At 39.3% G+C, this 26,248-nt stretch overlaps 2 protein-coding genes across 7 annotated transcripts; both read right to left on the minus strand.

Moving 5' to 3' along the window:
- Positions 1-248: 248 nt before the first annotated feature.
- Positions 249-14,770, minus strand: LOC139124237 (alpha-2,8-sialyltransferase 8E-like). Of its 6 annotated transcripts, XM_070690374.1 has the most exons (8): positions 14,378-14,770; positions 14,071-14,144; positions 13,320-13,732; positions 5,813-5,957; positions 5,505-5,617; positions 3,805-3,894; positions 2,430-2,674; positions 249-2,139 (listed from the first exon to the last, which is right to left on the minus strand). In XM_070690374.1, the coding sequence occupies exons 3-8, from the start codon at positions 13,703-13,705 to the stop codon at positions 1,895-1,897; spliced, it is 1,224 nt and encodes a 407-aa protein (XP_070546475.1). In that variant the 5' UTR covers positions 13,706-13,732; positions 14,071-14,144; positions 14,378-14,770; the 3' UTR covers positions 249-1,894. The 6 variants fall into 6 exon arrangements, with proteins under 6 accessions (XP_070546475.1, XP_070546472.1, XP_070546474.1 ...); XM_070690371.1 differs by lacking the exon at positions 14,071-14,144 and having other exon boundaries at positions 14,374-14,770; XM_070690373.1 differs by lacking the exon at positions 14,071-14,144 and having other exon boundaries at positions 14,366-14,770.
- A 2,424-nt stretch (positions 14,771-17,194) lies between these two features.
- On the minus strand, positions 17,195-25,452 carry LOC139124247 (uncharacterized). Its single transcript, XM_070690385.1, has 6 exons — positions 25,196-25,452; positions 22,270-22,476; positions 21,189-21,259; positions 19,832-19,935; positions 19,100-19,209; positions 17,195-18,131 (listed from the first exon to the last, which is right to left on the minus strand). Exons 1-6 carry the CDS (start codon positions 25,391-25,393, stop codon positions 17,766-17,768), a joined length of 1,056 nt encoding a protein of 351 aa, XP_070546486.1. The 5' UTR covers positions 25,394-25,452; the 3' UTR covers positions 17,195-17,765.
- Positions 25,453-26,248: the final 796 nt, after the last annotated feature.

Below are 26,248 nucleotides of genomic sequence, written 5' to 3' on the forward strand. Positions count from 1 at the left end.
CCATCTTACTTATTGTCTTGAAGTGTGGGGAGCAACATATCCAACATACCTTAATGAAATATTTGTACTTCAAAAAAAGATGATTCGCACAATGACCTTTAGTAATTGGACAGAACACACAGCACCACTTTTTAAAAAACTAGATATACTTGATATTTACAAACAGCATAAATTACAGCTTGCAGTCTTTGTTCATGATGCTCTTAATGCTAGACTTCCATGTACTTTTCATGACTTTTTTACTCCAATTTCACATTCATATTTTTAATACAAGACAAAAGGAACGAAATGATCTGGAAATACCCAAAGCTAAACACAGAGTAGGTCAGTTTACAGTAAAATATACAGCAACAAAAACTTGGAACAGCATACCTGATATCATACGGAACATAACAAATAGAAATAGTTTTAAACGTGAATATAGAAACATCTCCAATCTCTTGTCTAAAGAAATGTATCACTGTAATATATTTCTGATTTCTTTATATTTTTTTTTCTTTTCTGAGTAGTTTTCTGTAAAGTAATTACGTGTGTTTCAGAGGAACAGCTTGCCCACATTCTTTTGCCAAAATATGTTAATGAGGCTGGAGGCGGACTCGATTAGTTGCTGGACAACTATTTTCCGTACTCCTTTTCCCTCCTTCTGTGTAATCGATTTATTGTAAATTTACATTTGATCTTCACTTGTTTTTGGGAATAAACATTATTATTATAGATTCATCCAAACCCACTGTAACGAATGGTGATTTTGGACCTTAATACCGAAAATTGGGGATGGACAGCTTAAATGAAAATTGTATTTTGTAGTTTGATTTGAAAATACGATATGCCATGTGACTCATGCCGTTACCTCCTGTTTTCCATTAAGTTGAAAGAAAATGTGTTTTAGCAAAAAATATCAACGACTAATCGTATCGAAGACATTCTGATAATACTCTAACGAGTGCCAGCCGTCACTAGCTTAACCTAACTCGCCAAGTGCGATAAAATACTAATGCAATTAGGCAGAAAAAGACTGACAAGTTAGGCAAACACAGGAGTGGCATTCAACATGTCGGTTCTTGAACACCACCTTTTTAGCTTAAATTGAATATGTTAAGCGTGCCGCCCCGTGCGCGCCCCCCCCCCCTGTCGGGTCTTAAGGCACGGGGGCTCTGACACAGGTTGCCGGAACACGACCAAGGAAGTATTTGCTGCTGTAATTGTAAGGACTTTGTGGCAATTTCAGAATATACGTCGATTGTGTGTCGGACGGTTGACAGATTTTGTTGACGGCACATTACTGCCGATTCGTAACACGATCCTGGAATCAGGAAGATAATGAATGGAAAGGCTTTGAAACCAAAACAAAGTCTTTGTGATTAAAGAGTTGTCGGAATGCTCTTTTAATATAGTCCGATCAATTCCGAATGGAAACGATGTAAGAGGTCACATCAAAAAGTGTAATGACACAAGAGGTCATCTTACAAGGATGAATACAATTGAGGAAGATTAAATTACAGCAAAGGTTTCTTTCGACGAGCGCAAGCAAGGATATTTGACTGCTTGCAAAATCAAGATTAAATAACTGTGGGATGCGAAGCCAACGAGATCGTCATGGTGGTGAGAAATTGTACAAAGACCAGTCACACACTTTCACTATTATTTTTATGTTATTTGAATAGCATCGTTGACATTGGGAATCAAAAATTTGTACCGAAACATAGATATTGTCATACATGCACGAAACACTCAGAGAGAGAGAGAGAGAGAGAGAGAGAGAGAGAGAGAGAGAGAGAGAGAGAGAGAGAGAGAGAGAGAGAGAGAGAGAGAGAGAGAGAGAGAAGCGATAACAAAATATGACAGAGTTTCTCTGAATTATTGAAGGGCATTTCTCGTCGCACTGTCTATCACACTAAACGTCACACTGTCCAACATGCAGCTTTATAGCACCTTTGTTGTGCAATGCCATATACAATTTGAACTCGGACGGCATGTTATGGTGGACTGCCTGCAACTTTTCGGGCGACGACATAGTTGCAGTTTTGTTAAAATAATGGAAGTAGGTCGGATTTCCATCAGGATCTTCTGCGAAAGGCCAGTACCCATAGAGATGAACCTCTTCACAGAAACTCATCGCGGCTGTAAATACAGTCATTCCTGAGAGAGAGAGAGAGAGAGAGAGAGAGAGAGAGAGAGAGAGAGAGAGAGAGAGAGAGAGAGAGAGAGAGAGAGAGAGAGAGAGAGAGAGAGAGAGATTATATCATTTGTCTCTGGTATAAATACATATCTTAAATATGAGATGAACGCCGACGTCAAAAAATGGCCAGGTTTGTCGTATTCTTAACGATTTTAATGTAAGAATTTCTGAAGTGCAACTCGAACTCTACATCGATGACAATATTTGCATCCATAATGATGTTTTCATAAATTGGGAACACCATCCTTACCAGATGTCGTCATCTCGGCCATAAGATTCTTCTGGTTAGTCCAGAACGTCCAGACTAGTGTCTGAAAATACGGATGTGTATAAATTACTTTGAGATTGGTTGGCTTGAGAATATCCTGTGCTTTGAATGCAAGCTCTGTACCTCGCGTTTTCGAAAAAGCTGGCAATAAGATGTAGGCGTTGTCATACTCCTTGGTCATATATTTCTCGAAGCGTTCGGATTCTTGTTCGTTCAAACTGTCAAATCTGTGATGAAGAGAGTAGAAGATCATAAACATTAAACATTATATTTGTTGAGACTCTACAAAGCAGTTCCTTTTCCACTGATCGCAAAATCATGTCCGTCTACTTTCAGATTGAACCGACTATTTTTATATTGACTTTCCGTTAATAATTTGGAATTTATCTTATATCAGACACAACATGAGTTCACTGGAGTAAATTTTGAAAATTTGACATTACATTGGAAATATCACAGCTTTAAGGTAGAACGCACCTCGAGGGAAAGATATTCTGGCTTTCAAAATTTATCCATTATTTTCTCATCTACCTTTAGTGGGGGGCTCATTTTAAAGCTCCTTGTGTAAGAAAACTTTTCACCTTCTTACTTTTTCGGAAATCGAAAGTTTTAATATTTTTGCCATAAGAATAACAAAGGGATTGCAGCGTAAAGCTTTGGAAATTTGTTTCTCTAGTACCAAAATTTGCTCGGTGACCCCGATTTTGCTTTTAATAGAGAAAGGTTGAAAGATTCATTAAGGAAAGTTTGAGCAAAAGTTTCATTCTTTCACTTTCGAGGCGCATGTCACGTGACCTTAATTTAAAAAATCATCAAACAGAATTGAAACAGCCAGCATGATACGCGACGAACAACGCTATCGACATTGTTTCTGACCCCTTCTTTGACAAGGCCTGACTGCGTTTTTAAAATGGAAACCAAACAACAGGTAACATCATCGACGGCTGGCCTCGCCCCTTGCCCTTTGCAGAGCTGCTGAATGAGTGGAGGGAGCGCCCTCTAGATAAAGGATCTTCCGTGCTTCGTGCAATGTCATCGATCACACAGCATCTCAAGCTGAATAAAATCCGATCAAGAGATAGGTCAGTCTTTAGCACAATCGTATCACATTTTTGTTTCCGCGGACCTCCTCTGTACGGAAGACGCAGGAACAAAGTCTACCCTATGGATCGCGTGAAAGACCGCCACATTAGACTGAAAGATCCGTCGCTCACGCCTCGAGTGATGGGTCTTTCAGTCAATCTCTGCATCGGATTTTTATCAGATTGACAGCATCTAAGAATTCTACTGTTTACAAGATCAGAGAGCTTACTCTTGAAGGAAGTGTCAGACAAAGGTTGTTGAATATAGAACTTACTGATGTTCTAAAATAGAAGGATTGCACGTCACTAGGCTTGTCTTGGAACCGACGTCTTCTGAATAACCACGAACTGGTGCCGCATTATATCTGAAAATGTTGAATATATACTCTAAAAATGATACTGTGATGCAATAAACCATAAACATTTAGAGAGGCTATAAAGAGAATTGTTTTACTCTTTTTAGGTTTTTGCATGGACTAATGGTTCACAGTTTCAGCTTCTACTGAACACACGAATATAAAATGAATTGTAAGTTTTGATGAAATAATTCCATAACAATGGTTTTAGACTCGACTTCGTCTTTTAATATATTCCTGTTTTTATGATAAGAAGTATGATTAAGCCCACTAAATTAATGATTGACCAGGAGATGTCAAAGACCTGGTTCTTTTGTTTTAAAGACTAGACGAAGTTGGAGAGGTCCGTGCAGTGCCAATACTATTCATTACGGAACGATTGCATGTGATTAGCGAAGCGTGTCTTTAAAGGTTTTATCAGCAAGGCCGATGTAAACCTTCTCCGTGTTGTTCCCCGTTGATACCTTGGCCTTGTAAACCACACCTTTGACTTGACAGTTACCCTTCAAGGGGCATGTAGACTCGTCCCGGCAATTACAATGAGCTAGTCGATCTTTATGTCTGTCCCCGGTACTCTTTTAATTGCGATTTTGATTATACTAGCAATGTTCGTAATCTTTGTATATCGGAAAAGCTACATACTTAATTTCAATGCTGACAAATCTACGCCGTTATGCTGTGTTAAACAAATGCCTTTAGTTATATTCAAAATGTCGCCACCGAAACAAATATTATTTGTCAAATTTTATCACCACCTCCAAATAGAGTGGTACGTCAAGATCATATATATGAGAATGTTGAGCAAAGAATCCTTTCACTTCTTCTGTCTGAGGATTGCAGGATGCATGAAACTTAAGAAACATATATCATTATTTTGTATTATTTATAACACTCTGCTTTAACATAGAACACAGTAATTTCCCATATATATATATATATATATATATATATATATATATATATATATATATATATATATATATATACTTTGATGTGTTCTCATATATATACATATATATATATATATATATATATATATATATATATATATATATATATATATATATATATATATATATATGAGAACACATCAAAGTATGTTTGCTACCTATTACTCGAGTTTCACGCATACACGCGATCGTCAGATAGGGAGATTTTATTGTATGAAATTTGCTTCAGGTGTTTACATATAAGTATCAGGTTGGGTCAAACCATTTGTTGTGGTGGGTTGGATTGAAAGTTGACAAGTAAAATTTGTTTTCGTATCGGCACTTGGAGACCGACTCAGAACGCTTCTTTAAAAGGCTGGACTTATCATTCTGCATTGATTATGAATAGCGTCTCTGTAAAACAAAGGTTGCATTTCTCAGACACATTTGAGTTATTACTTGCTTTCGATAGGATTGACCATGATATATGAAATGGTTTGTCCTTAGATTTCAAGTCAAAGACATACTATTATAGACACTTACGCTATCTTTCCGAAGCAAGGCATACGCTAACAGCACGGAGTTATCAAAGTATACATAAGTATGTATATATATATATATATATATATATATATATATATATATATATATATATATATATATATATATATATATATATAATTGTAGTACCTGAAAATATAGTCAGCATTATCTATGGCCTTGCCACATTTGCTACCCAGGAGAATGCCACTGTTTCCAACTACACTGCATTTCTTGAAAGACTTTTGATGGTACGGCATTTTCTGCAAGTGAAATGGAAAAAAAGTTCAAAGGAATTCTTACGACTATCTGACGAAATGTAACATTGAGCCTTGATAATTAACTCAGTAAGTGATGCAATTCACCAATCAAGTCAAGTGAAACAAGCTTAAGGGAACATAATTATGTGCCACCTTCCCTTGCAAAGAGATGACCTTGACCTTAAATTTTATAATTACCTTAATGAACCTCTGGTTTATCTTCTTTGTGATCGCAAATGTCTTTTTGAACTTTACGGTATATCGTAATTCCTGGCCTGGTTGTACGTTTTGTCCAGTCACTAGAAATAACTCGCTAGTGTTGCAGTATCGCTCGAGGATGGACCTACACGACGTGGGATTAAAGAATCACACCGGATTAGTGGAGGGTCGTCATGGGGATTAGATGTATCTCTACTCTTACTGTGTCCGTACGTCAGTAAGTTTATCTGTCTGTCCTTCTGTCCATCTCTCTCTCTCTCTCTCTCTCTCTCTCTCTCTCTCTCTCTCTCTCTCTCTCTCTCTCTCTCTCTCTCTCTCTCTCTCTCTCTCTCCAGTTTTGTCAACGATTTTGTAAATCGGTGGCAAACGGAGACAAGTAAGAGGTCAGCATCTGGTCGCGTAATGTTAGTTGAGGGCAGGCAACATCCTCTCTCTTACTGAGAACATTTTTGAAAAATTTACACGTTTTCAAACACTTTAATATGCTACTTCTTTCAAACTTGGAGAGACCCGTGTGTGTTTACTATTATACTTATGAATGTAACTTTTGATATAACCATACAAGCTATAACAATCCGATTGCAGCTAACTTGGGAGAACAGGACCGTTTTATCAAAATTGTTAGGTGTCCTACAGCTGAAACATGCAATGTTCCAAATTACCCATAAAAACAAGTCAATTGCAAAATAAACAAAAACAAAAGTAGATGGGCTTAAATTCGCTGATTAAACCAACATAACTACAATATCCTATTCTACCAAATTAGTTTCAATCGTTTTCAAGTTTTGTGACACAATAATTGAGACGTTAAAAATCAGGACGTGAAATTCTTGTGCTCATCGATATTCACATAAAGTGCAGATCAAAACAAACTCTTAAACAACAGTAGTTACTAAAATTAAGTCAATTACAGAAACATGGCGATAAACATCATCTTTCTCTATGGATAGTGTCTGTGTGACAATTCAGAAATTATTCATTTTCACAGATACATAAGTATTTATCACAATACCCATTTTAAATGTCGCGCATTGGCTTGTATCGCCGTACAGGCTTGGTTATAACAACCCCAAAGGTCAAATTAAGCAGGCCACATGCAATTGTCCAGATTTCCACTAAGATATTTTACACAGGGCTTGGATCTACCTCTTTGTTACCAATCTATAAAGAAATATTATAGCGAGTTAGAAGGAGTGACATTAAACATGCTTTGAGTTTGTAGGGAGGCATTTCAAAAACCAGAGAACTGTTTTTGGATCCCTCAGCCCTCCGGGGTTCTTGTGAATGCCGCTCAAAAAGGGTTAAAGCTGCGTTCACAAATAACGATTATTGGGGGGGGGGGGGGTGGAGGAATCGCGATTGAATTTTTTTTCAGATCCCCCCTCAATACCCAAAAAAATTCAAATACCTGTCTATATGATCAACATTTTGCAAGTCCCCCGAGGCTGTCACAAGCACGCATATTTGTAAAGGGTGTGTACGTAGAAAATTAAACACGTATCACGCCGTTCCGCTCGCTTATGTTCAACACTACCTATTATTAGCAGTTTGTAAAGTTATATTCCTAAGGCAAGTACTTAAATTGATTCATTTTTAAGCGCATCAGTGAAGCCCGCGCCAATAAATAAACGTTAATGGTCAGGCCGGAGTCTGTTATTTCCATTATATTATCAACGAACCCAAAAAACCGTCAAAATTTGCGAAAATTTCCAAAGCGAACGACAACTGGGCCCCAGAACTGAGCAATACGCGACGCAGTGTCACGCGCGCTGTAAAAATTTGGAAATCCGGAGATGCTTTCAGAAAAAAGTATCTCAACTTGACCTACAAGTACTCCATTTTATTTTGTGATTGATTATGATTTACGTTTGAGCTGTAAAGTTACGATACTTTAAGTTGTTAATCTTATTATTCATATTCACGGGCATGTAAAAAAACCATTACTGTGTATTTGAGGTCAGTCACGTGGTTAAGCTCGACCAATCAAAATGCGACGGGCAGGGCAAGGTAATATAATTATGAAATAATCTCAAATATGACTGTTCAAGCTCATTTTCACAACCAGCTCGCTCAAACGACGCCACATGTGCTCCGCTATACTGTTGTTGTTCTACATCCAGAACGAGGCTCCTTCGCCAATTGAATTATGCAAATTTGGGTACGTCCGTTCGAGCTGTACCCACGGAGATAATGTCCGGATTTGACACACTCCATGCTCTTTTCTGTGTGATTTCAAGAATAGAATATAGCTGCATGGCAGTAAAGGCCGGGTTTCGAGATATCTGAGTGAATGCGGGCAAACCTAGAATTAGATATCAACATAGCTAGCGATGTAAGAAGAGAGAGTGGGATGGGATGACTCATCCCACAAACTCCTTCATCCAACAAATATGAAGGCTGTAGCTTTTGTAGTAACTGATTTACAGGCACATTTCTGAAGGCGAGGTCAAAGGTCATCCTGGACACGTAAAATGTTTGCAGGACCCTTTCCTTCCACAACAATAGTTGTCCACCAAAATCAGACCTGCAACCCTGTTGGCTGGCCCAGAATTATATATGCGCATAATTAATGAGATTCAAAATGATTGTAGGTGTCAAATATCAGTGGCAAACCCGAAATTTAGGTGTGCATTTTGGTCAATAGTTCAAAAGACACCAACCATCGATCGGACTCTTATATAGGATATATTATAGCCACAGCTTGCCTGCAGAGGTGTAAGGTAGGTCAAAGGTCATAGAAAATTCTGAAAAATAATACACTAAAAATACTCTTCTCAAAATTGGAACATAACCCTTGAATGTGGTCTCGGTTTTGATCAAACTTACAATTGAGAAGTATATATCAAAACTGATAAACGATTTATGTTTTCATATGGATTCACAAAAAGTTTCGCCCCGGTGTTCATTTTTGGCCCTGGAATTCAATCTACCCACCCTTTGCAGAGTAGTAAGCTTATAGGGCAAGTAAACATGGATGCGCCGGTGCGATTCAACGATCAACCTGATCGAAAGTCAACAATTTTACGGCTCGGACTATGATTTTACAAGTTTATATAAAAAGTATAAGGCGCAGGATATTATATATTGACTGATTACTGTAGCTATGATGGGCTACATTCAGGACGGGCAGCTACGGGCAGTAATTAGTAGGCAAAACAGGTGGTTTTCACCGTGGGCAGAACTCGGTGCAATGATACTGAACATTAATAGTAAGCCTGTCACCTTAAAGGTAATGCTGTAGGTGAAACAAGGACTTCAAACGCACGATGGTACCAACAACACCACAAGTGAAACGTACACATAGAAATACACGCGTTCCTACGTTGTGCCCACCGGGCCACGCGATTAAAATATGACTGATACTGCTGGATAGTGTTAATTGGGTCGGTAAACAGTCAATTAATAGTTTAATTGACTACCTGGGTAATTGGCAGGTCGTGTCCAACGACGCATATGCAAAGCAGGCCAAAAGACAAAAGCCCCCAAAGATATTGACAGCTGGCCAGGGGTCACCATGAATACGTAATGATACTTCACTACGGAATGTGGTCTCTCGCCGTGTTCCTGTTCTAAACCTGTGTATTGTCAATGGGAGCTAAATAAGCTAAACACGATAAAACACAGCTAAACACAGTTAAATTACGATATTTAGCCCGATCTAGAAAGCGTTCTAAACTTTCTAATTTAGCTGGAGTTTAGCTCGACCCTGAAGAGTTCAAAGTTTTTTCCAGCGATATATCCGATAATTACGATATTTAGCCCGATCTAAAAAACCTTCTAAACTTTCTCATTTAGCTGGAGTTTTTAGCTCGGCCCTGAAGAGTCCAAATTTTTTTCCAGCGATATATCCGATAATCACGATATTTAGCCCATCTAAAAAGCGTTCTAAACTTTCTAATTTAGCTGGAATTTAGCTCGGCCCTGAAGAGGCCAATTTTATTTCCAGCGATATATCCGATAATTACGATATTTATCCCGATCTAGAAAGCGTTCTAAACTTTCTAATTTAGCTGGAGTTTAGCTAGGCCTTGAAGAGTCCAAATTTTTTCCCAGCGATATATCCGATAATTACGATATTTAGCCCGATCTAGAAAGCGTTCTAAACTTTCTAATTTAGCTGGAGTTTAGCTTGGCCCTGAAGAGTCCAAATTTTTTTCCAGCGATATATCCGATAATTACGATATTTAGCCCGATCTAAAAAACCTTCTAAACTTTCTAATTTAGCTGGAGTTTAGCTCGGCCCTGAAGAGTCCAAATTTTTTTCCAGCGATATATCCGATAATTACGATATTTAGCCCCATCTAAAAAGCGTTCTAAACTTTCTAATTTAGCTGGAGTTTAGCTTAGCCCTGAAGAGTCCAAATTTTTTTCCAGCGATATATCCGATAATTACGATATTTAGCCCGATCTAAAAAGCGTTCTAAACTTTCTAATTTAGCTGGAGTTTAGCTTAGCCCTGAAGAGTCCAAAATTTTTCCAGCGATATATCCGATAATTACGATATTTAGCCCGATCTAGAAAGCGTTCTAAACTTTCTAATTTAGCTGGAGTTTAGCTCAGCCCTGAAGAGTCCAATTTTTTTTCCAGCGATATATCCGATAATTACGATATTTAGCCCGATCTAAAAAGCGTTCTAAACTTTCTAATTTAGCTGGAGTTTAGCTCGGCCCTGAAGAGTCCAATTTTTTTCCCAGCGATATATCCGATAATTACGATATTTAGCCCGATCTAAAAACCTTCTAAACTTTCTAATTTAGCTGGAGTTTTGCTCGGCCCTGAAGAGTCCAATATTTTTCCCCAGCGATATATCCGATAATTACGATATTTAGCCTGATCTAGAAAGCGTTCTAAACTTTCTAATTTAGCTGGTGTTTAGCTCGGCCCTGAAAAGTCCAATTTTTTTTTTCGCCAGCGATATATCCGATAATTACGATATTTAGCTGGATCTAGAAAGCCTTGTAAACTTTCTAATTTAACTTGAGTTTAGCTCGGCCCTGAAGAGTCCAAATTTTTTCCAGCGATATATCCGATAATACGATATTTAGCCCGATCTAAAAAGCGTTCTAAACTTTCTAATTTAGCCGGAGTTTAGCTCGGCCCTGAAGAGTCCAATTTCTTTTTCCAGCGATATATCCGATAATTACGATATTTAGCCTGATCTAAAAAGCGTTCTAAACTTTCTAATTTAGCTGGAGTTTAGCTCGGCCCTCAGGAAGAGTCCAAATTTTTTTCCAGCGATATATCTGATAATTACGATATTTATCCCGATCTAGAAAGCCTTGTAAACTTTCTAATTTAACTTGAGTTTAGCTCGGCCCTGAAGAGCCAAATTTTTTCCAGCGATATATCTGATAATTACGATATTTAGCCCGATGTAGAAAGCGTTATAAGGTGGAGTTTAGCCCGGCCTTGAAGAGTCCAATTTTTTCCCAGCGATATATCCGATAATTACGATATTTATCCCGATCTAGAAAGTGTTCTTTCTAATTTAGCTGGAGTTTAGATCGACTCTGAGGAGCAAAAAGTTATTTCAGCAATGTATCCGAATAATTACACCGCTAATTCTCTTTTCCAACTTGTTCTGTGATGTGAAATATTGGTAACGATTGTTTCAAACTTGAAGATGGATTGGTTCGAAGACGACATATTGTAGAACCAAGAAAATTTTATAAAATTATACTAGGAGGACAAACAAAAATTCTTGACTTAAATTTAAAAATGGGACCAATTTCTGAAGACAGCCCCAGAAGACAGGTAATTCTCTGTTCCGTTTTGTTCTTAGATGTGATATATTGGTAACGTGCGTTTCAAAGAATGATAAAGTACGAAGACGACGTGTAGTAGCACCCAGAAAATTATATAAAATACTAGGAGGGCAACCAAATTAACTTGTACGCTGCTCGATAGTTGATGTGTTATGCGGTAAAAATAGCGGTTGTTGGTTTGTTTCCGATTTGAACTCTCTATGAATTGTCCCCTGTACCACGCTCGCTGACATATTCGCTGATCAGTTCCCACCTCTTTGGCGTTCGTTCAGGCATAGACTGGCTGTCTATGGTTCAGGGAAGTGACGGGCAGCGTCTACAATACCAAGAACTTGTTGAACCGAGATAAAAATACCCAGTATGTTAAAGTTTACCCAGTGATGTACTGCTTTGTCACGTCAACAAGTACTGAATTCATGCATTTCTCCTAGGTTGGCGTCAGATTGTTTTGCAAGGAAATCTAATAATTAGTAGATTACAATTTTAATGAAAAACAAAAGGCAATGACATTCCATTGTGCGCTTACCGACAAGAACAAACTTGATCCCAGGGAATTCCAGGTTTAGTGTGGTCGAGCATATTTGTATGACCGTGCCAAGTGATCTAAAAAATTGACAATCGTCAGATTTAAACGTGTTAATGTTCTTATCAACAGACTTTGTTTCTCTGTGAGCCAAGATTGTGGCAAAGAAGGTTATTACACCTGTCAGTCAAAATGGAGGAATAAATCAAAGACCCTCATTTTTACCACAGTGACTTTAAACAAACTAATGGAAATGCATTTTCCTATCTTCATTAAATATCGGATGTATCGCTGGAAAAAAATTGGACTCCTAAACTCCAGCAAAATTAGAAAGTTTAGATCGAGCTAAATATCGTAATTATCGGATATATCGCTGGAAAAAAAATTTTTGTACTTCTCAGAGCCTAGTTAAACTCCAGCTTAATTAGAAAGTTTAGAACGCTATTTAAATCGGGATAATTATCGTAATTATCGGATATATCAATGGAATGAATTTTGGACTCCTCAGAGCAGAGCTAAACTCCAGCTAAATTAGAAAGTTTAGAACGCTTTTTAGATCGGGCTAAATATCGTAATTATCGGATATATCGCTGGAAGAAATTTTGGACTCTTCATGGCCGAGCTAAACCCCAGCTAAATTAGAAAGTTTAGAACGCTATTTAGATCGGGCTAAATATCGTATTTATCAGATATTTAGCCCGATCTAAATAGCGTTCTAAACTTTCTAATTTAGCTGGAGTTTAGCTCGGCTCTGAGGAGTCCAAACAATTTTCCAGCGATATATCCGATAATTACGATATTTAGCCCGATCTAAATATCGTTCTAAACTTTCTAATTTAGCTGAAGTTTAGATTTAGATTTAGACAATTCTAATTTAGCTTTCTAAGCATCTAGCTAAACTTTCTAAAAACGATAAAACACATTTCCGCCCTTCTTAACCGGTCAAACCTCTTGGCATTTCCCCTCATGTTTACAAAGACCGTTTAAATGTTTGTTTGTTTTTTTTCTGTTGTAGAAAAAAAAACATTGTTGCCGTACCAATTTCCTCCAGCCCCCCAAAACTAATGGTCCATAGTATTTCAATACGCCTAGATGATCGGTATCTTTATCTTCATGCTTTTTGTGATCTCGAGTTGTCCATGGAGTACTTGTAAATAGTTGTCATTGTTGAAGGACAATGTTTTTTCAACATACTCACCTCCAATTGTCCGCTTCAGTTGCGTTGAAACTCCAATTTCTATCAATAGTGTCGTAGAGGTCCTTCAGAGATGTAAATCCCGACAAGGCGCCTCTCACGTTTCGAAACGTTGCGTTGCGTTGAACTGACGAGTCTTTTGTTTCATTTCTCCTACACCGAGGAATATCTGAGTGACTTTCGTTGATGGCGGAGAAACATTTGGTGCTGGTATTGTTTTCGCACCCACATCGGAGAGTAAAATTAACGAGCTCGTTCGTCACCCTTTTCCTAATAACCGGGATGTTGAGGTTGTAGAACAAAAGCATTACCATCAAGGCCGAACAGTTAAGTATTCCAACGACACAGAGGACAACAAATGATCGTGTCCTTCCTTTGCAACTCACCATGATCCAGCCTCACGTCAGCGTTTCTACCTGTGAGAAACCATAAAAAGCAATAACGAGTCTTCACTGCAGCACTGGAGGGACAGTGACGACAGGTATAAAATTATCTAGCAGTTCCACGGCGTCTAGACTTGAAATCCGTCAAATTACAAATTGTATGAATAAAGGTCCGCTGTAAAGTACATTGTATAACAGCACATTACGTATCTCCGTCGGACATAAACATTATGTAAACTAACTTGCAATATACATTGAAGAAAAACCCGTCTTGTATAGAAAGAGTAGGCGGAGACATTCGGCGACTAATCTGTTTTTGAAAACTGCAGAACTGGAAACAAGGGTGTTTTAGACTAAAAATGAATACAAACTCTTCAACTGATCGAACTTCAACATAACGTTTAGCGGCACAGTCTCCACCGAGTGCTATGACTATAACGCCAGCCTTGAAAAAAAAACCCCAAAAAATAAAGGTGGCTTACATACGCTAAAGTTTGCCTCTGAAAACAGGCCGCAGCGGTAACAATATATGAAGCGTCAAGCGCGATGTTCAGGACACAGCCCCTCCACACTCTACGGTCCCTCCACACACCACGGTCCCTCCACACACCATGGTCCCTCCACAAAATGCACACTCACATCATAAAGTTTGTAAAAGCCTACTACCTGCATACTTACAATTCAGCGGCGGTCGAGGATTCCTGTTTTGCCGTTTAGTATGGCTTCTCCGGCTATTTAGACAAAGGTCAAGCTCAGTGTTACGTAACTGTATTGCCGTGTACACCGGTTCTATAGTCCCAACCGTTCAGCACCTTTGTGAACGAGTAAGAAAGCGGTGCTTAGAGATCGGCTGTAAATATCGGCAATCGGGCGAGGTCCTCGAAAACACTATCTCCGGAAAGCAGTGTTAATAAAACCGATATTGCACTCTGGTGAGTTCTTCGGACGAAATATTTGTGTCGTGGTCATCTAATCTGAACGTACTTCTCACAGTCACGGAGAACGTCGCTAGCCATCCAGCGCTGACTATGAAACAACGTTAACACGTCCAAACACATCGACGATAAAGGATTTACAACAAGCACAGACAAGTGTCTGTCTCGCCTGTGTAATAAATGGCGCATGACGACATAGGAACCTAACAAAACAGAACCAATGAAAAAGAAGCCAAATTTCCTAAGCTCCTGTCCATGGTTCTGATATGGGGTGATGACGATTCTACTGGCAACGATTCGGCGGTTAATCACAGCCGAGCTTTCATGGATTGTTTTATAATTAATCTGCTGCATAAGATCTATGGTGTAGACACGCTAGTGCCAATATACAAGGGGAAACCTGAGTGTGCATCGATGCGTACTTGTATTCTGTTTATTTGCAACTTATTTACAAATGTATTGCTGCTAAGCGTCAGAGGATACACTGTCAATGTTCGTCCATACCAGTCTAATTCATATATGTATACTCAAGCTTAATGTTTTCTTTTGAACCAACTTTTATTGCAAAAGAATATATAGGTAATGCCGATGACTTATCTGTTGTATTTCATTTGATAAAATATTTTCTGAAGAATACAAAACTTTTCAACTGCAACTCAAATCTCAGTAAACAATTTCGTTTTGTGATATCCGTTGCACATGTAATTGCATATTAACTCATACTCTTTGGTCACCCATTCGGTTGACATTGTAATGCGCCCTCTCTTGAAATGCTATGCGTGTACCCATGGAGGTAGAAATTCTTTCTTTCTACCTCCATGGTGTACCGAAGATAGTAGACTTGCTCCAACTTTGTGGACATGTCAATATCAAAACAGTTAACCCTTTGATCGCCAAAGTCAATTTTTGTCACCTTTAGAAAATATACTCCGGTCAATTTTTTTTTCAGATTTTTGTCAAAAGTTTGGTAACAAAAGTGTACCCAATGAAGTGTGATGTCCATTTGGTCCAAAAGTATCAAAAAATTACAGACAAATTCATAAAAATTGGTAAAAATGTTGCAGTAAAATTTTGGTGGGAACAATTACAGAACCCAAAGGGTTAACTAAAGGAACTGAGCAGACGTCGTACTAAGTGGTAGGCTGTTGCGTATCGTGGAGTGAACGTCTTGGCCCACAGCCAGTGACTGATATGGAGAAAAACCAGCAGCGGCTGGGGCAAGTCTACGAAGACAGTAGAAGCGAGTTACTAGTAATTCTGCTGTCCATGGCAGAATACACAGATGCATACTGTGCTTGTAAACAACGTTATTATCAGAATTCTAGACAAGATCGAAGCCGGTTATTCTGAAAAGCACAGTTGCTCTGATATAACTATGACCCATCAACACCAAGGAGGTAGAAGGGAGAGCTATCCCTCCCTGTATCTCAGGTGTTACGTAAATGTGAAACGCTTTCACCTAGACTGAAAGATCCGTCGCTGGAGGGCGCGCTCAACACCCGTAAACCTGTACGAAGAGAGCGTTATCGAGCGACGGATCTTTCAGTCTAGCTTTAACCTTGATGACCGCAATGAGACTGTACGTTATCTTCACTGAGTTGTATCATAGACCGTAGAAGGTCGCCCCCCTCTTGTCCATGGAACTAACGATAAATCACTATACACTTGACCGCGGATCAGGTATCATTTGCAACTCCTACCGTGACCAATGGAAGCGAACGTTGACTATAGCTACAAAACACATGTGAGAGAAAGAAATAACGTCATTGAATTGTACTGTGGTAGACTGCAATTATTCGTAAAAAACTGAGAGGAATTACAAGTAAATTATCGTCTTGTAACTTGAAATAATCTAGTATACTTAGCCATTGTACAATCTGAAGAATATAATATCTAAGGGAACCAATACCAAACACAGAACTGTGAATGAATATTTTAATTACTTTTTAAGTTTTAAATCGAATCCACGATATTGAAAAGCTGCGGTGGCATTGTAATCGTAATTGTAGCGTTAATTATCATGTACAGGGAGAGGGCGCTGTTCAACAAAGAAGATGATACGGCTATCCTGGATGTGTTTGCCAAAAGTCCCTCCATCAGATTGATTTTTGGCGAACCGCCAAGGTACATCTAGCTCTGTGGAAGCTCGTGTGCTCATGTGTAAATACAACGACGTAGTCATGACGACGAACACGCAGAAAATTCTTTATGATTTCCGATTTACAATTCATTATTCATACTTCTATTTTCAGGGAGATAGAGCTTGGTCATGGGGCAAAAAATGCTGTTGTATAGAATTCCCATGAACTTGTTCTTGTTGCATTGACGAAAGTCCAAGCTTCTGTAGTTTTATAAAAGTTGTTTTTGTTAATAAGGGTCTCTTGACCTTGGATTTTGAACAGGGCGAACGAATTTATCTCAAAGTCCCGAAAGGGTTTCACCGTTAGGCAAAATTATTTGACAGGGAAATTTTATGGCAATGGGATTAAACAACAAACCTTTGCAAACAACTTACAAATGTGGCATTTTTGGCCTTTGCAGTCACGAGACCAACCAGATATTCTATGGACCCTCCGAAAAGTGGTTTCACCTTTATTATGGTAATTAAACACTAATTTAAAAATCTGAAGGAAATGGGTTCATATCTCCAAGCAGGACCGACGATAGACCGATAGTTCTCTCATTTACCGGGGATGACTTAAGTATACTCTCTCACGTCACGGAGAATTTCATCATCATCAATCCAATATCCCCACTAATTAAAACTCGCAAAACCTTAACGTTCCGTTAACAACATTTATTTTCTTATATTTAACAAACCTTTCAAAGAAGCATTAAAATCAGGGAAACGCGGAAAATCAACGATACAAGTATAGACCATACTGTTCTAAGTGTGCATTTAAAAAACTGTAATTTCAGTGAAAACACCTTTGCAGAGCTTTGTGGTAATATGAATGAGTTTGTCATAAATATGTCCTCGGCCTGTCTTCAATCTGAACATTGACATATACACGACAAAGTGGACTAACGTTACTACGGATATCGTAGTAACAACTGAATTGGATAAATTGAAATTTGTTGTATAGCAATCAATGACGTACATAATATAAAAGTCCGAGATCAAAATGTCACTACCAAAGTTTCGGGTACAAATTCGCCATATAAGTATCTACGGAATATGTCCACCTTGGAGCATCGAGTGGCATGCCGCGCTTGGAAAAACGCCCACTATCGACGATCGTACGGAGCTGGCTAACAGAAAAGCTGCTGGCGTACTTTTTGTAGTGACCATCCAGTTCCTCCTTGCACAGCTTCAGTTCGGTGGTTTCCCATGGCAACGTCTTCCTGATCCTCTTGAAGCGGCCGTTGTCGTCTTTCCCATCACAGCTTTCTTCTGAACTGTGGTAGATGATATCTGACATCACTTTTTCCACACGTTGCTTTCTTGTTGGTGACCAGCCGATGTCTTTGAGGGCCGTACATCTCCTCTTTCGCTTCTGCAAAGACACGTCCATAGTGTAAAAATACGACATATCACTTTTCTTTGAAAGAGTTGTCAAATAAAAGGAACATAGAAAGTAAAATGCACATTGGCGCCCTGGTGACTCCCGAACTTTAACAACACAGTTTTGGTGTACCACTAGTAGGGTCACTTATCAACCAAAGGTGTAAATATTTTTCCCCAAATACTTGAGCGAAGTATAGTTTTTCTTCACAGAACTAAGAACACGGAGATTTCGACTTTTTGAGTTTCAAGTGTCGTCGGAAATCGGGTAAATAATTTCTCTCGTATTAAAGCCTGCACGGTGCTACGTGATTTCGCCCTCATAATTGCAGCACCGTTTTCGCTTAGCAGTTGAGAAATTAACACTTTACTAAATACTTGTTTGAAAAAAGAGTCAAGCATAGACTATTATTAACACACGAGATCTTCATGCCTCGGCTGTGTTTGGGCTATCTCATAGAAAGTAGTCTCGTATCTATCGTATTCCTATGTTGATGTATATTAAATAAACCATTAAAATAAATTGCTATCATAAATAAGCCAACTCAAGTAATTATGTTTTCCCGTCTCGAGTAAGTGAATATGGGAGAATATTTACTAAGTTGATAGAGTATGACGTCATGAGGGATTTCAGATTCAATAATGAGTTGTCTTAGCATTTTATCGAATGACAAAATACACTGTACTCTACGGTGACAAATCTCTTGCTCTGACCTAAGTCCCCTCCACCTTTTCCACATTCACGACTGCGCAGTTCGCTCCGTTTCAGAATACAAATTTAGAACGAAAATCACGGCCATTGTTATTTTTGCACAACTGTGCAGACACAAAGGTTTGTTATGAAAACCAAGCGAGAGTTTTTTGTGTTTTTTTGATTCATAATACACTTGATGATAGGAATGCACTGATGTCAGTCTCATCGACGGAGTTACCACAATATTAGTTTATTGTAAAACTTACCCTGTCACGTCGGGATCTCTGTTTGATACGCTGTCTGTGTTCTTCCAGTTTGCCCCTCCGTTCCATGGCTGCATACATTTGTTTGGTTTTCAGATATTTCAGACATCCATCTAGGTTGTCACAAAAATACAGCAGACACAGTCAAAAAGAGCACTCCACAAAAACATGTAGGAAAACAAATACTTTGGGGGTTCATTTTAAAGCGCTTGGTGTAAGAAAACTTTTCACCGTCTCAGTTTTTCGAAAAACGAAAATTTTATTCATCTCCACGGGAAAGACTATGTTCCGAACCGCGCGAGACATTCCGAGATATCGCGAGAATATGTGGTTCGCAGTGGACGTGTTCTCGCAACACAGGACAAACTGCGTAAAACAGGACAAGTCGCTAATTACGTAAAACACTGCAAAAAATCTATAAGTTGCAATCTTTGCTCAGTTCTGCACTTTTTCTAGTTCCATACAAAGTTTGGCTTGTATTACTAAGCTGGAATCCTGTTTCTACGGGCATGTATTAAAGTCTCGCGAGATCTCGCAATCAGCGGAACATCGTCTATTTTATGACACAGGGATGGCGGCCATTTTGAATTAAAAATTAAAAATTATGACGGCACAATTTTGACACGTTAGCTATCCCGACTGCATCCTCATATTTGAACGCAAACTGCATTTGACCTATTCTTTTTAAAAATCATAGTCATGACAGATAGATTTGCTTCTAGTTTAGAAACTTACCCACAATAACCTCTGTGCTCCAATTGCCTTCTTTGTTCCAGTAAATGACGTCAGCAACCAGCTTCTTTATTGTGTCAATGTTTCTTGATGAAGTCTGTCGTGCTCTGTGGAGAAACGGATATGACGTCACCAACTTGAAAAAGATGTCTCCTTATTCACGGTATGCGTCTCATGCACAGACATGAGGGCGGTCAAATTTTGAAGATACCTTTTTCTGATATGCCATTTGTGACAGGGTTCTCCCCACGCCGGACGGCGCTGGTCGGGCCCGTCCGGCACTCAGAATTTCCGACCAGCATTGACAAGTGACCGACCGGCACTTGCAGTTCAATGCTTCGAACAATCAACATGAATGTCTATGACACTTTTGAGGTCAAGCAGTTCATAAAATTGCATGAAGAGTTGATGAAAACAATGGTAACTAAAGAATGCCTTTCAATAAAATGCTATTTAAACAATACCACTGGTTGATTACCGTACGCTGATTTTGCATATGAAAAGCTGTTCAGCTGTTGAACGTACGTTCACAAGATCATTGCCCTAATGAACTAGACACGGTTTTCCTGTCACACAGTATCTCTGTACGATCGAAAGAAGGAGAAAAACTGAAGTTTTTTGCTTTGTATCAAGGTTTATAACATCATAAAAATGAAGTACGGAAGCGAAAATCAACAAAAAAAACAGGACTTCTAACTAAAACGTACTCTTCAATGTTCAGTTCAAACTCAATGAGTGGCATTGTGGAAAGACTGCATGCAATGAAAGTCACGAGCAAGTTTGGTGTCAACGAATCCAGTCTTTGAATTATCAATGAACACTCACTTATTTTTCAGGTATACACAATGTGTATTACCATTTTGAAACTCTCGGAGTAAGAAAACACCTCACTGCCACAGCTTTTTCAAATTTAGCCATTAATTTTCCCATTCAGTTCATACAGTGACGCCGGCCATCTTGCATTTCAAATCTCGGTAATTTGTATCCCAGGCACAAAAATATTAAAAGTGACCCTCTAATTTTGATTCTTCAATTTACAGCGAATGGTTGAAACTTTTCTTTTGGAAATTTGGACCAAACAAGTTTCAAGTCATTCAATTTCGCAGCGCATACTTCTTTAATTTGAGTAAGTGAAATCGAGTATACCACGGTGCAGAGTACTACCGTGAGTATACTCTGTCCCCCTGACTACCCCTTATATCAAATGACGAGTCCAAAATTATTTTAGCATGAATTAAAAAATGGGGAGGTAAATTCAAAAAAGTTTTCAATTGTCGTTTTCATTGTGGAAAAATCTGATAGATTAGATGCTGATAACTTGGAATAATCTTTTAACAGTGTATTTGGAAATAAAACTCACCCTGGACTCGTATCAAAATCCTGGAATCCCTCGTGATGCCTTAGTCTGTAGTAGCTGTTATGAACGGCAGACTGAAAAAAACACAAATAGACAACAATTTAGACTTTGGTTTTTGTCGCTTCCGATTGAAGAGTGTTACTAAGTCAAGTAAACTGGACACGTGTAAGGTGCTCTGGCGTTATCCTATGGGTAATAGACTACAAGATCCGTCGCCCGAGGGCGCTCTCTACGCTCCCCTCCGTTTGTAACGAAGTGGGCCAAAACACCGTAGTGAAGGTGAGAAAGGGTCTTGGCCAAAGCATAGACTCTCGAGAGTCTATGGCCAAAGTGACTTTGATAAAATGTTTTTTGTGTCAAAAACTCTGGAAAAGAATTATCAGCCACTTTCTCAAAACGTTAGTGCAATGCTACTCAACAGTATTACAAAATTCAAACAACACATACTAGTGACATTGAGTGTAGAGTATTCTTGTGCTTGGTGTGATCTTTGTGATCTGTCTAGACCTCAAACACAGGCTTAAATGGAAAAAAAAAATAATATATAGAAATAACGGACGACGCGCTGACCATTAACGTTTATTTATGGGCAAGGGTGAGAGGAAAGCCAAAAATTAACGGGCTAGGCTTGCCGAGTCCGTTAATTTCGCTTTCCTCGAGCCCGCGCCCACAAATAAATGTTAATGTCAGAGCGGAGTCTGTTATTTCCATTATATTATCAGCGAACCCCAGAAAACCTTCAAAATTTCCGAAAATTTCAGAAGCGAACGACAACTGGGCCCCAGAAACTGAGCAATACGCGACGCACTGTCACGCGCGCTGCAAAAATTGTCAAATCCGGAGATGTTTTCAGAAAGAAGTATCTCAACTTGACCTACAAGTGCTCGATTTTATTTTTTGATTGATTATGATTTACGATTGAGCTGTAAAGTTACAATACTTTGAGTTGCTAATCTTATTATTCATATTCACGGGCATATATAAAAAAAAAACATTACTGAGTATTTGTGGTCAGTCACGTGGTTCAGCTCGACCAATCAAGATGCGACGGGCATGGCAATATAATAAGTATTATTATACTCACCGAGCAATTTGCTGGCACATACTCCTTCACTCGATACAACCTCTTCACAAGCTTTTCGACATCAGCATCTACGTGATTGCTTTTGTGTTCTCGTTTACCAAGTCTGTACTCAGAGGAGCTTACACTATGTTTATTTTTGTTGTTGTTGTCAACGCTTTCTTTGGTGTTGACGTTGGAACCGCCCGAGGCTGCGCTGATGGTAACCATCTAATAAGGGAAAAAGAATTGGAATTAGACGATGTCTCCGTTGACATAGTGAGACAGTGTGTGTGACCAGTGGTTACGAAACCGAAAATTGGCCCAAAGGCGATTTGGATTATAATGGCGTATAGTCGGTAAGTCTCCTTACTTCTTCGCCATAATGCATGCGAAGAGGCGGGAATGAACATGGTGCTTCCGTTTCTAGCTCCATGGAATGAACGACTTGCGATATTTGTCCGACGACACTTCCGCAACCTAAGTTTCGTCGTTTACAAACGGCCAAAACTGAAGTCGTTCAATAAGACCAAGATGCTGTTCATTTAATTTATCCACTACCTCCATGATTTATCTGACACGCAGATATAGTAGCCAGCTCTTCAGTATTAGCTTATCGAAAATCCGGTTTATAGTCACCCGACTCCTGGCTGTTTAGACCCGGTCAGCCCTGGTCGCCGAGATCCCTCCATCCGGCCCCTCTACCCTCGTCATCTCGACCCCGTCAGACATGTCTGTCCTTCGGTATTAAGCCGAAAAATTCGTATAAAATTCTCGGAAGCACAATAGTCAATTGTGTTCGATACTCAAAGCACTATTAAGGGTTTAATGAAAGCTCAGTAACACAGGAGTACGAACGCACCATGAGCCAAAAGCCTCCATCGCCAAGCGTACAGGGAGATGCATTCAACGGCCAATCGTCAACACTTACGCACTGGCGCTTGATCGTGTCCGTGATGCCTTCAATTTGCTTAGCAAAACGGCTAAATTATTGTTGTGAAGTAAGCAGATTTTCTCACAGAATCACCAATTGCATAAGTTTTCTAAGCGAAATTGCATGATATAATAAATGCCGTAAGACAGATAAAGTGTGGCAAGGTCGAAGTGATGTGGGTGCAAGAGTCGAGGTGACTATTACCAACGACAAGAGGGTGTGAATTATTGGGATCGAAGCGGACCGTGGTCGAGTTGACAAGTTGCCTAGAATTTCTACCACGGAGAGAGAGAGAGTGCAACCGTATAGCACGGGGGGAGTAGCAAAACTACTTGTGTGCTACCACAGTTGCTGTGTACATAGAGGTAGCAGAAACTGAACAGTGTGGTGAGATGGGAAACTGGTCGTTTCGGCCCGAGTCGTTTCATGCTTACGAATATCACTGGTCAAAATTACAAATTCGTTTTTACACAAAAAGCTAAGCGCCCCCCCCCCCCCAAATCAAATGGAAAACTGGGATACCGAAATGTCTAGGGTCGCGGTGCCGAAACGACAAACGGAAATTTGGAGGCTGTTTCGAAACGGTTACTGGTCGTTTCGATCCAAGACGTTTCGGCATCCTTGTTTCGATTTTTTTTTTCAAACTGAGTCATGACTGACCCGTCATATTCCTAAGCGTGACCCTTGCGTTCTGACCAGTACTTTTGTGTGCATTTTGAGTGACTTTTGCCGTACCGTTTAGGCACCGCTTTCAAACTTTTGTCTTGTCGGCGGCTATATAGATATCAATAAAGTTGTGTCACAGATTTAAAAATAATATGAAGACTTTTTTCTTACGGTTTCTTACCATGTTCTTACAAATGTTAAAGAATGACAGTAAACTTATATTTTACAGTGCTTTGATTTGTAACATTACGCTTAAGCACTTGTTCCCTCGGGTAGCATAGAGTGGAGCTGAAACATCTTGGATAGCGATGCCAAAACGATTTTAGGCAGGAAATTTGGAGGCCAACACGACTTGGTGTCGAAACATCTAGAAACTGCTGAAACGACTTGGAGGCGACCCAGTGGGTAACTGGTCGTTTCGGCACCAAGTCGTTTCGGCCTCTCAATTTCCGGTCCCAAGTCATTTCGGCACCGCAACACAAGACGGTTGGGCATCCCTGTTTCGAAATTTTCTCACTAATTGACTGACTCATATTCGTAAGTGTGGCCTTTGCGTTCTGACCAAAACGTCTTGGGCCGAAACGTCTAGAAACCGCCAAAATTGCTTTGCACAGTGCTTGAATGGCAAGACAAGTATTTTTATCCGGATTTTATGTGCATAACAATTTGAGATAAATTCCCTGCATCTTTTATCATGGTAACTGGTCGTTTCGGCACCAAGTCGTTTCGGCCCAAGACGTTTCGGCCTATCAATTTCCGGCCCCAAGTCACTTCGGCACCGCAACCCAAGACGTTTCGACATCCAAGTTTCGATTTTTTTTCAAAATATTTAGTAATTGACTGATCCGTCATAATCGTAAGCGTGACCTTTGCGTTCTGACCAGTACTTTTATGTGCATTTTGTGTGACTTTTGCCTTGCTGTTTCGGTACCGCTATCAAACTTTTGCCGTGTAGGCAGCTACTGATATCGATAAACTTGTGTCACAGATTTGAAAATGTTATGAAGCTTTTTCTTACGGTCTCTTACCATATTCTCACAGAGATTAAAGCATGTACGTGAATGTTAGTTGACACTACACTTTTTAGTGCGTTGATTTGCAACATTACGCTCCAGCACTAGTTCCCACAGGTAGCCTTCAGCGGTGCCGAAACGTCTTGGGTCGCAGTGCCGAAACGACTTTGGGCCTGAAATTCGGAGGCCGAAACGTCTTGGTGCCAAAACGTTCAGAAACCCTTTATCATTGCCGGAAATCTTAAACATTTTCTGACTTTCAATTACCCGAAATATTTTCTAGCTACGCGATTGAAACGAATGTTGGACTTATTACACTATACGCAAAAGAACTAACCTTATCAACTGTATTTCTTGGTCTAGTCTCGCCCTCCGATGATGATGATGATGAACTCTCATCAAACAAAAGGAAACCGGAGTGTTCACTTGCTTCGCTTGCCGATTCGTCGCTGCTGCTATCGTCCCGACATCGCCTGCAGGAGCATCTTCCGAAACGCGGGATCTCTGAACGAAAGGTTTGGTTCAATGCTGCCATGGTTACGAGCTTCGTATCGGAGGGCGACGCAGGTCTGAATGAGTGACGAGAAGTGCGCGATCGGCTTTAAAAAGAACTTAACCGGATGTTTACGAACCCCTCAAGTTACCAGAAAATATATATTGTCAGCCTCGTTCACGGCACTTAATTCATAGAAAATTACAGTCCGTTTCTTTTCAATTACAATTTTGTTCTTCATTTGAAAAGAAATGTTTTGAACATGAAAATGGCAGCTGGAACAAGTGTTAGTTAAAACACTTGTAATATTCAGTTAAAACGAGATGAGAAAATTTAAGTTTCCTGTCACCGATGGTATCATGATTGGCATTTTCCTCACCGGCAAAGTATATTACTTGCGACTATTGCTTTGAAATAAAAAAAACCGCGATTTTACCTGAATTTTCAGAATTCATTGTTTCTCAATGAAACCGATTTTCTTTCAATTGCCTACAGACTTTTCATTTTTATTTCTGTGGTTTTGAACACATTTTTGCTTTTACTCTTTTTGCTTTGATTGCCTAATAATATATTGCATTTTGGAAATAAATTCTGTTGGCTTATTTTTACACAAAAAGAAATGTTTATTACGACTGGAAAATTGGTCGCTTTACGCACGATTGAAACGAGTGTTTGATCTTAATAATACAATAAATTTCCAATCCATTTGGCATGACGATTTTGTTTTACTTTGTCATGTTATGATTTTTATTTCGCTCTCTATTTTTTACAATGATCGAACTCCGTCGCATTGTTATGCCGACCGTAGTCACGACGATAGAAAGTGACGTTTAAAGGGGCAGGTCAGTTTTCAGCTTTATCTAAAAACAAATTGGCCGACATGATAAAAAAATTCAA

The sequence above is a fragment of the Ptychodera flava genome (assembly GCF_041260155.1).
Source record: "Ptychodera flava strain L36383 chromosome 23 unlocalized genomic scaffold, AS_Pfla_20210202 Scaffold_23__1_contigs__length_28996876_pilon, whole genome shotgun sequence".
Taxonomy (NCBI): Eukaryota; Metazoa; Hemichordata; class Enteropneusta; family Ptychoderidae; genus Ptychodera; species Ptychodera flava.